Here is a 10,808-nt window from a genome sequence, read left to right on the forward strand (position 1 = left end):
ATTCCAACAAACTCATACTCATATATATATATATATATATATATATATATATATATATATATATATATATATATTACATATTATATATTCATTCCATAAGTTCTGTGACCATAGAGCCCTGACTGATACACTGTCTCCGAAAAAGTCCATAATGTGGATGTCACTTGTAGTGTGGACAGGAGGAGTGATTCAAACATAAGCATCAATTAGGAATGAACCACAAAGGTCTTGAATGCTTCAGTAAACATTTTATTGGAAATAATATGTCTAGTTCTGAAGTTGAAGAATCCCGGGTTGGGGTGTGGGGGGTTCCTATTCTTCAGATGATGAAAGGCATCCCTACTCGTAAGCACTAGCTAGACCAGTGAAGATCACACAGGAAGGAGCACTTTTTGCAGAATCAGGGACAAGTCCCAGATCCTGGCAGCAGGGAGATGCCCTCCTCCTGTGTGAGTCAATCTGCTCAGACTCCCCCTCAGATTGGCCACAGGAGAAGGGCAGAGAGGATGGAGACAGGGATGAAGTCTGAATTAAAAGACCCCAGGAACTGACAAGGCATTTGTCTCAGGAGACACACAGTTTCGGAGGAGCAACCTAGACCATCCTCCATTGCTCTCTGTCCACCTTCAGGCTGGGAAGAGAAAGACTCAGAATGGCCAAGGGGACTCTTCCTCCAGGTACAGTGTCCAACCAAGCTATCCCCACGTCCTTTGATGATTAGAATAGTTCAATCCGGCTGTGTTGTTGTTGACGGATTATTTTTTTTTTTCTTTTTGGACACACGATCTCTTGTAGCTCAGGCTGGCCTGCCATTCATGTTCCCCCTGTCTCTGACTGTCTGGAATGTCTGTAATGTCTGCTGAGTGCTGACATTACAGGCGAGTCCTAACATACCCAGACAAATCTGTAACTGAGGTCTCTGGATTTAGTTTTTCCTTTTTTATTTTATCTTCTTTTCTCTTCGACTCATAAACCTAACAAGGAAAGACACCTGCAGCTTCCCAGACACAAATCTACTTGTGCGGGGGAAGAACTTGGGCAATTTCGGGGTGACGGGCAGGTAGAGTCCATTTCAGTGAAGAGTGTGCTGAGAAGATGGGGGTCTTTTTCTCAGAGCAGTCTTTAAGGGAGAAGGAGGAAGAGGCCAGAAGCTTGGCCTTCCTATATGGTTTTGAAATGGTTCAGGTATGCCATGATGTCAGACTTGACGGTGCTGACAGGAGCCTGGTGGAACCAGCGCATGACAGGGACGCCATCGGGTCCCACCAGGAACTTCTCAAAGTTCCAGCGGATGTCATGGACTTTTATTGGCTCCCAGAAGGTCTGTTTGCTTGTGACCACAGTCTCTGAGGGGTGAGGGCAGGAGCGCTGCAGCAGAGAAGCAGAGAAGAGAAAACACATTACTTCTGTTCCTCGATGATCCAGGGTCTCCTCATTCATAAGCAGTTCCCTCCCTGTGACACCCATCCATCCTGTCCTCCCATGGTTCCTTCTAAACCCCACAAACTCTGCTCGTCATCATCATGCCAGATGCCAGAACGTTCTGACCTCACAGCCTACGCGCATTCCTTCTTTCCGTCCTTCACCCCAGGGCTCCATCCCATGCACAACACATAGCTTAATGTATTTATCGCCTTTCAAGCTTTCATTTCTTGTCCTTGTCGTTGTTTTGTGAGATAGGATCTCACATAGCTCATGCTGGCCTCAATGTCAATGTGTCCCTGAAGACAACCTTGAACTCCTAATCCTCATGACTCTACCTCCTAGTGCTGGGACCACAGATGAACACCACTGCACAGGCTCATCTTCCTTTTCCGCATAGTGAATGACTTGAGCTAGAATGTAATTTCCAAGGTCTAGGGTTCTGAGGACTGGTGGAATGTCAAAAAACACCTTTTGGGGAACAACTTAGAGCTACTAGGATTGTTATCAAAGAAGAAAAAAAAAAGGCCAAGCCACATTTTGTCTGTTAATTTTAAAAAGATCACTGTAAGAATAACTTACATGTGGCCCCATGACCTTCAAATAAAGGCAAATCTTAAAATGAGATGGATGGGGCTCACAAAGCCCTCCTCACACTGTTCCAGCAGTTCCTGGAGAGCCATGCATGCGGTTGCAAAGCTCTGAGTTCTCTGTGTTGTTTCTACGTAGCCTACCATACAGGTGGCAGAGATTCATCTAAAAGTTCCTTGGATGAATGAGGCAACGAGTGCCAATGAGCAATGGGCCTAGTAAAAGCTGCCATTGCACAATGTCTATTTCTCCCAAAGCCAGAGTCCTGTGGGTGCTAACAGACTCATATCTCTATGACATACGAGGTCACATTTCTATGCTGAGCAGATTTCATCCAGAAAGATTGACCCCCAACATCCAGGAATGAGCCCTTGGGTCTGTTTCAGTCATAACCAACCTATGGCGATTTTTAAGCTCCTAAGGGACGATAGGAAGACTGGAGGCGAGGAATTGGGCAAACTCCAGCCATTCGCTCACCTTCAAGAAGGTGAAGACTTTCTGCTCGTTTTCACCATTTACATCCCCTTTTGCAAAAAGCTGGAAGTTAGGTAAAAATCCTTTTCCTGGACGAACATACCTGCAACCAGCCAAAGATTGGGACACAAGGGTACAAGTTAGGATGGTGAGATGCAGATAGGTAGGGCAGAGAGCGGTAGAGATGCAGCAGGGGCTGGTGACATGGAGGAGCCAAAGGGCTTGCTTTGTGTGTTGGTCTCCCTGGTTCACTTCGTTTTCTTGATTCTAGTCTGTCTCCACTCCTTTGACTGCTCTTGTCACAGGAATAGCTGATCTCTCATTTCTCCACCATCCATCCCTCCAGGGCTGTCAGGCATGAAGAGGGACTGTACTGGCCTCACCAGATTCCCATCAATTAAAATCTGCTTGCAAGTGCCTCAGTCCTGTGAATCTCCACCCTCCCTGGCAGTTCAGAGGACCTGAAGGGTCTCTGAGACAGGGAAGGCAATGAGATCTCTTACTGAGCTTTAGCGAAGGTACTTACTTGAGCCCAGGAAGAATCTCTGAATCGTCTCCTGGTTCTTGCTTTCCAAATTGGTTGCAGGGAAAGCCCAATATAACCAAGCCAAGTGACTTCAGATCCTCCTGGAGTGCATTCAGTTCTGTGGTTAGAAAGAGGACAATGTGATGGCCTGACCTGGAGACCCCTATCCAGGAAGGATCCCTTGTGTCTGTTGCTACCACAATAACATATGGGAATGTACATAGCCCAGGCTGAACAGAGGAAGACCCTGTGGGCTAGTCATTTTACAGAGAAGGAACCAGAAAGAGAAAACCATTTGTAGATCAGAGAATCTGAACACCATGACTGTGGCTAGACCTGCACTCTGAGCCCCTTTATTGTGCAACATTTCTCAAACTCACAACCGCATGTGGGTTTGTTTTCAAACAGGGATTCTCAGGTCCCATTTCCAGATCCATTCCTCTGAGATGGTGCCAGCCAATGTTGTCACTCAAAACTCAGTATTTAAAACAAAACCAGCTGGGAATATTATAGCTCATTATCTAGCCCTCCTTGTTGGCTAACTGACAGAATGGACCCTTCTTTTTTTAAATAGGCATGGTTCTCTCCTGGGTACGGGATAGCTCACGGTGAGCAAGTGCAGACAAATTTGGCAGGTAGCAGAAGCCAAGAGCTTCAAGCTGAACTTCCTGGGGAAATAAAAAGTGGATTCTACTTAAAAAAAAAAAAATCAAGTCCTCAAAGTTGAAGTAGTGCTCAAACTTCAGTGCGCCTATCGTCCACTGCCATGAAGGGTCCCAACTGCCCTGCTTAGACTCTGACAGTTGTTTCCTTTGTTAACCCTGTCTGGGCTCTACAAATATGAGCCTATCACGCTAGGATCCAGCTTGGCCAATTGGACTCTCTCAAAGACCCCTTTAAAGTTAGAGATCGCCTCCATATTTCCACACACTTTCCACTCTTCCTCCCCACTCTCAGACAATCCCCCTTTCCAGGAGAGAGAGTGAGAGAGAAGACATTAGGAAGCCTGCCTTTCAGCCCCTTAGCAACTCTTCCTGGTTTACCCATCTGCTACATGCCAAGTGTAAACTAAATAAGGATATTGCTTTTCTTTCCTCTTTGAGATATGGTCTTCCTATTAGCCCAGGCTGGCCTGAGGCTTGTGTCCTTCCCTCCTCAGCCTTCAGAGAGTGAGAATCACAGCTATGCATCACCACAGCAGGATATGGTTCGTCCTTAAAGGCCTCTATAAACTGGTAAGATGGATTAGGCTTCAACTAAAAGAGAATGAGGAACTGGGCTGACTTCAAATGTACATTATTATTTCAGAGTCATCAAATAGTGCTCACGATGTTAACAATGGGGGCTTGGGAAGAAAGAATATCTCTCACAAATGTGACAGTATTCTCAGGGGTTGGGGACAAGAAGCAGAAAGATTTTGTTCCATTGACTTTTGATCCTTGTGAATATATTACTTCTGCAAAGCACACTGCATACCACAATGATCCACAAGAAGACCTTATTAGTTCACACAACCAGAAGCCCTCTCCACCAGCTTCTATGCTGGTCATAAGCTACACCAGGCACAAAGCCCCTGTTCCCCCATTTATCTTTCCCTGGAAAAAAAAATCTCAGAAACATGGATCCTCTCTCTTGCGTTTGCTAAGGAAACTTCTGGAATTTCCTAACTCATTGATCTATTACCAAATTCATTCACATATATTGATTCTAGTGACAGTCTCAAACAAGACACCAGGCCTATCCAGGGGAAGGACCAGCTGCTTTGTTGTCTTCCGTGAAGAGCTGAATGGTGTTTCGGGTTTTGCTGATCACATGCTTTCTATCACTAGTATCCACACAACTACTGACCTCTGCCTTAGGAGGTGAGAGCAGCCACAGGTGAGTTATGCTGTGCTCCAATAGAACCTCTGACAAAAACTGCCTAGGTTTGGCATGTGGGCCATTCCTTGCTGATTTAAGACATCAGAGAAGAAAGTAAATTACTATGATATATGGAATTGGAATAGAATATCCAATGTAATTTAGAATATAGTCAGCTAAAAAGTTTCATCATGAGGTCACATGGCTCTGAATTCTTACCAGGGTACTGGATTGTCAGGCCACAGTAGGTAGCCACGTTGACAAAGAGCACGTGCTTTCCTGCATACTGCTTGAACGGAACATGTTCCTTTCCATTCAGAGACAGAGCCTCGTAGTCATAGATGGTGCCTTTCACGTCTTTGTAGCAGCCCATCTGGAAGAGTTGGGAAGGCTTTGTTATGAGTGACAACCGTGGTCACCTCCAATAGATCACTCAAAGCACATGTGGGCAGTGAAGGCGGTAACCGGGACTCAGAGAACGAACAGAATTGCATGAGAGATTAGAAAATCAAAAAGTGGGACTCTACGTTAAAAATCTGTTGCTTATGTGGAGAAAGGAGGGGCTCGGAGAGGTCACTGCTTTCTCCACAGGAGCCACAAGTGCATGGTGACATGGGATGGAGGCCGTGTGTGGATGAATCTGAATGGAAGGAGCAAAAAGTAAATAAGTTCTACGTGCAATTCTTATTGCATAGTCTCAAGTTAAATTTCTCTATAAAGTAGGTCTTAGTTTGATTTCTGTCTCTGCCTTAGCTGGGTCCCTGCCTTGTGAAGGCTGAAAGTTGCTCACCAGCACAGCCAGATCTGCTCACTGTGCTGGGGGGCAGGCGGCTATAAATTGTTCATGGAAGACAAGAAGTTCTATCCCACTGTGTGAGTGAATGTTTGATTGCTTCTAGTCTCCCCTCCTCCGTGCTTCTATCTTCCTATGGACTGCCCCTTCTACTGCTACACAGGTAGAGGTTGTTGATAAAACAGCTGAGCTGCAAACTGAGTGTAGAGCTAGGGCTAGATTCTCAGACACCCATCACTCCAAACCTAATTGCTTTAGGATTCTGGTTATTGTTTTTCCCCATGAGTTCCTTTATCCTTAAAAAAATCCACATTAGCATTTTTTGTTTTTTTTTATGAAGAAGCCCTTCCTTCGTTCATCATTGGGTCTATGATTAGCCAACTCCTCCAAACCCCAGTCCCTACCTACTTGATGACCGTGGTCATCAGATCTGTTCTGATCTAGTTTGGCATGTGGGGGGGGGCATCCACTTGGAGTAGCAGTAGAGAAAGGATAATTGTTAGTGAATTCTTTCCATCTTATCCATATGTAACTCAACAACTCCTATTTATGAAAGAGAAGCTCATTCAAGAAGAGAAGAAAGGTTCGAGGTGACCACCAGGAGAAGAACACTAAAAGGGAGGCTCTTCAGGAAGGGCTGAAGGGACAAAGGTGACTGTGCTCTTTATGAACCTTACTCACCTTCATCTTTTCCGGCCTGGGGGTTGTCTGCACAAAGCTGGCTAGAAGAAGTGGAACAAGATAGAAGACTCTTAACTGTGTAGCCATGACTAGTACTGCCGATTCCTGGTCTTAGGGCCTGTGGTCTTTGTTCATCTCCCCAAACCTTGACAAAAGTTTTGATACCTTGACAAAGACCAACCCACACCTATCAAGACCAATCGCAGGGCAGTAAGTATTCCTGTCTAGCAAACCTAGAGAACTTAAGTCATATCCTTGCCTACACACGCCCCCACGAGCACTCAGAATTCAATAGTGTGGTGAGGACCTGGAACTCATATGAATCCTGAATTTTAACAGGATTTATCAGAATTATCAGAAAGTTGTGGCAAGCCCTTGGATGTAAATGTTGAGAGATAAAGACAAACTTCCTTGCAAAATAGTTGACATGGATGTTCAAAATACTGTTTATATGGTTCGAGATATGTAGTTCATGTGTGCTACACTGCTATACTGCATAGGGTTGGGCAGTAACAGAAATACTGCCTATTATTTTAGCTTAAAAAAAAAAAACCCAAAAGGTAGAAGCTGGAGAAATGTCTCAGTGCTAACAGTGCTTGCTGGTCTTACAAGAAAATCGAGCTTGGCTCCCACCACCTACATCTGGTGGCTCATAACTAACAGCAACTTAAGCTTTAGGGGATCTCAAGCCTTCTTCTATCCTCGCTGGGTACCCACATACACATTTACACATATGTACACACACACACACACACACACACACACACATACAATCAATAAATAAAATAAAACCTCAAAAAATAAAATTTAAAAAGTCCTGAAGGATAGACCTACCTAGAATCTGTTCAAGACAACTTGGGGGTGGGGAGTGGGGCAGGAATTGAGACTAAACCACAACACATTGATGTGCTCATTTATAGAAATGCTTTCAAGGACTTATAACTCAGTAATTTTTTAAAAAATCTGATAAAGAGAGAAATGGGCACAACTCAGGAAAGCCAGTGGTATCTGTGGTAGGATACAATGTTCTCTCTCAACAATAATCAAAGAATTACGAAAAAGAAAAGATATATCTGTGTTTATCAGATTGGCACGAGTTAAGAGGACTGGTGGGACTCAGCCTGGGTGTAGTCTGGCAACTGCGCTCTCGCACACAGTAGGCGGGGGATGAGAAAAGCCGACGACCATTGTCAACTCTTTGGGTGGCTACTCTGAATGAAGTGCTTTCTATTTTTTGAACCAATTAATTCCGGGGGAGGGGTGTTTTTAAAATTAGCATATAAAGCACTGGTGTGTTTCTTGATACTCCACCCCGCCCCTGCCCTCCTCTCCTACCCCCAATCTATTTCCTGCTCACTAGCCCCCGGGAGACCTTCAGGACACGAGCATTCTATTATCCACCTTTAATCTCTCCCGTTCACTTAAAACCTCTTTTTCCTCCTCTCATGATCCCCTTTCTAGTTTCATGACCTATATTAACCCTTCATACACATATGTGCATATATAGAAATAAAAACCTAGGATCCATATGAAAGAAAGAATATGGCTTTTGTCTTTTTCAATCTGGGTTATTTGGCTTAGTATAGTAATTTCTAGTACCATTCATTTCTATGCCACAATTTTATTTTCCTTTATGGTTGACTAAAATTCCATTATGTGTATGTACCACATTTTCTTTCTTTCTGTGTTTGTTAATGGGCACCTAGGCTGGGCTCAATCCTTGCAACAAACATAGGTAAAGTAGCTCTGTGGTAGAGCTTGGTTCTTCAGGGATTTTAGATGTTGAGAATCCTCCATCTTGGGTTTCATAGTGGCTGCACTAGGTTACTTCACAATGGGCCCATCAGACGTGCTCTTTACCCCAACTTTGCTGGCATTGCTAGTATTAGACCTTTGTTTGAGATGAACTGGAATCTTATGGTAGTTTCTATTCTCGTTTCTCTAATGCCTAAGGATAATGAACATCTTTATTTATTTTTGAGACAAGAGCTTGTGTAGTCCAGGTTGAATTAAATCTTTATGTACCCAAGGATGACCTTGAACTCCTTCTGTTTCCACTTCTCAAATTCTGAGATTATAACAGTGTGTCACCATACCCAGCAATGTGAGATAATCTTTGAAAAAAGCACCTTTTAAAAAAAATTACATTTTATGTATGTAGTTTGTGTGTGTGTGTGTGTGTGTGTGTGTGTATGTGTGTACATGCATTATGAAGGATGAGTGGAAATCATAACCTGCGAGAATTAGAATGATGAGCCACTGAATATATTTATCACATTGGTCCACTTAGAAAGTTTTAAAAAATTGTAAGGATTTTTGTAACTGAAAATGCTCCCCCTTTCTTCTGTTTGAAATGACACCAAATCGTCTTATTATGGTGTTCTTGACTTGTGAACTACAGTGCTACATTGTGTACGGTTTTATTTTATTTTATTTTATTTAAGAAACCTGTGACCTTGGATGTGCTCTATGTTAGAGATGGTTAGTGTGTTCTGATTTCCTTTGATGGAGTAGTCTGGGTGTGCCAGATGACATCGTTTGATTAAACTACAGGCTGTAGTTTAATTTGGACAGTTCACTGATTTTTTTTAGTTTGGGTGATATCTGAAGGGATGCTGTGTTAACATCACACACTAGTACTGAATCAAGACCTGCTAGATATTTCACTTCTCTTATATTCATTTAATGAAATTGAGAACCTCAATGTTTAGTCCATATATACTTAATGCTATTATGTCTTCTTGATGAATTATTCCCTTTATTAGTATGTAATGGGTTTCACTATCTCTTCTTACCTATAGTAGCTCGATTTTTACTTTATCCGACGCCAGACTACCTTTTGTCTTTCAGCGTTCTTTCGTTCAAGAGTCTGTCCACCATCCCTTGAGTCTATCTGAGTGTCTTTACCACTGAGATATGCTTCTTAGAGAAAAGAATTGGACTTAGGTCTCCCTGGCCATGGGCAGAGACACCTGGTTGTTGTTGGTGTTCATTTATCAGTCAAGGGTAGAGCAGCTGGCAGTCCTCCTAGCTTCATTCCTCCTAGCTCGATGCCTGGCTTGGTGGCAAAAGCTGTCTTATGCCTAGGACATTAAAAATTAAACTAAATCAAATCAAATCCAGGCAGTGCCTCAAGAGAGGAGGAAAACAGACCCCTGTGTTCCAGGTCACACGGTGCAGGCAGGGGACGATGCTCACAGACCTGCTCTCTGCCCCATAGTGTAGGTGGGCCGTAGACACACAGTGAATAGCACTGAAGAAGGAGGAAGACAGACAGAGACATGCAGCACCCACGGACTTGCCCTCTGGCACATAGCACAGGCAGGCCTGTGGACACACTTTCGCTGCTATACCATGCAGCAAAGACTGAGGATGTCATCCTGGGGTCTGCAAGCCACATGGCCAGCCTGCAGCAGGAGCCACCACAGTGTGCAAACCTGGGGTGCACAGATGGGAGCGAAAGAGAAGTGGAGCAGCTTGAGCATTATGAAGAAAGATGGAGCTGGGGGCTCGGGGGTGGAGAGGAGTAGCCTGTTGTGAGTGGCCAGCCCTGCCACGTGGGGCCAAGGTGAGGTCCCAGTTGGAGCTGCCTCTTAGGACCAGGTGTCGATGTCTGAGGCTACTAGAGAAGCCTTGCCCTCCCTGGCTTCGATGCTCTGGAGAGCTGGCCCCATCTCTCCCCAGCGACAGAACTTGGGAAAGCAGAAGAGCGGGCCCTGCCTCACTTCAATTTGCTCTCTGCGACCATCATGGGGCTGGAGATGTGATCTCTCAGCTTCCAGCTCTGGATGCCTGCTTCTATGCCTTTCAGCCTTTCACACCATTATGAACTTTCCTTTTGGAACCATAAGCCATAGGGTCTTTTTTCTTCTTCTTTCTTACCTCAATTTTATTTGTAAAAACAGCATAGGACACTGTTCATCTGCAAATCGTGTGTACGTATGTGTGTCACAGCAGTCCATGTCCTCACATTGGCAGGAGACTTTTCTATGGGGCCTTCACAGAAGCCTGGGCACCTTTGGGAGCCTGGGGTGGAGCTGAAGCCTGGGCCTTAGCTGGAGCTGTGGCCTCTGCCTTGGTTTGAACCTTGGGCTTTGGTTGGCAGAGCCTACACCCCTTGGCCATGTAGCTTCCAATCCGCTTCCCAAGCTTGGGGTGATCGATGAAAGCCAGGCGGCTGAGACTGCGGCTGAGGCCCTTTGGCACCTTGGGCTTGATGGCCTGAGGCTTCACAAGGGCCTTGATGGCCTCTGCGCGTGCACTCACTGCCTTTGCATTGTTGGCCTGCATCTTCTTCAGGCCTTTCTTGTTATGCTTCTTGGCAAAACGCATGTTCTTCAGGAACTTAGGGTCAACCCCCTTAAGAGTTGATTCGTATCTTTGTGACCTGGGTTTCTTAATGCCATTTCTGTGCCATTTGCGGGGCTGGTTGTGAGTGGTGTGGTTCTTGGACTTGGTCAT

The 10,808-nt window shown here is 44.7% G+C and overlaps 1 protein-coding gene and 1 pseudogene across 1 annotated transcript; both read right to left on the reverse strand.

The window, feature by feature from the left end:
- Positions 1-233: 233 nt before the first annotated feature.
- Positions 234-6,453, reverse strand: Gpx5 (glutathione peroxidase 5). Its single transcript, XM_021215799.1, has 5 exons — positions 6,348-6,453; positions 5,093-5,246; positions 3,014-3,131; positions 2,491-2,590; positions 234-1,368 (listed from the first exon to the last, which is right to left on the reverse strand). Exons 1-5 carry the CDS (start codon positions 6,432-6,434, stop codon positions 1,162-1,164), a joined length of 666 nt encoding a protein of 221 aa, XP_021071458.1. The 5' UTR covers positions 6,435-6,453; the 3' UTR covers positions 234-1,161.
- Positions 6,454-10,334: 3,881 nt separating this feature from the next.
- Positions 10,335-10,808, reverse strand: LOC110334321 (annotated as a pseudogene).

This window comes from Mus pahari, chromosome 16 (genome assembly GCF_900095145.1).
Source record: "Mus pahari chromosome 16, PAHARI_EIJ_v1.1, whole genome shotgun sequence".
Classification (NCBI taxonomy): domain Eukaryota; kingdom Metazoa; phylum Chordata; class Mammalia; order Rodentia; family Muridae; genus Mus; species Mus pahari.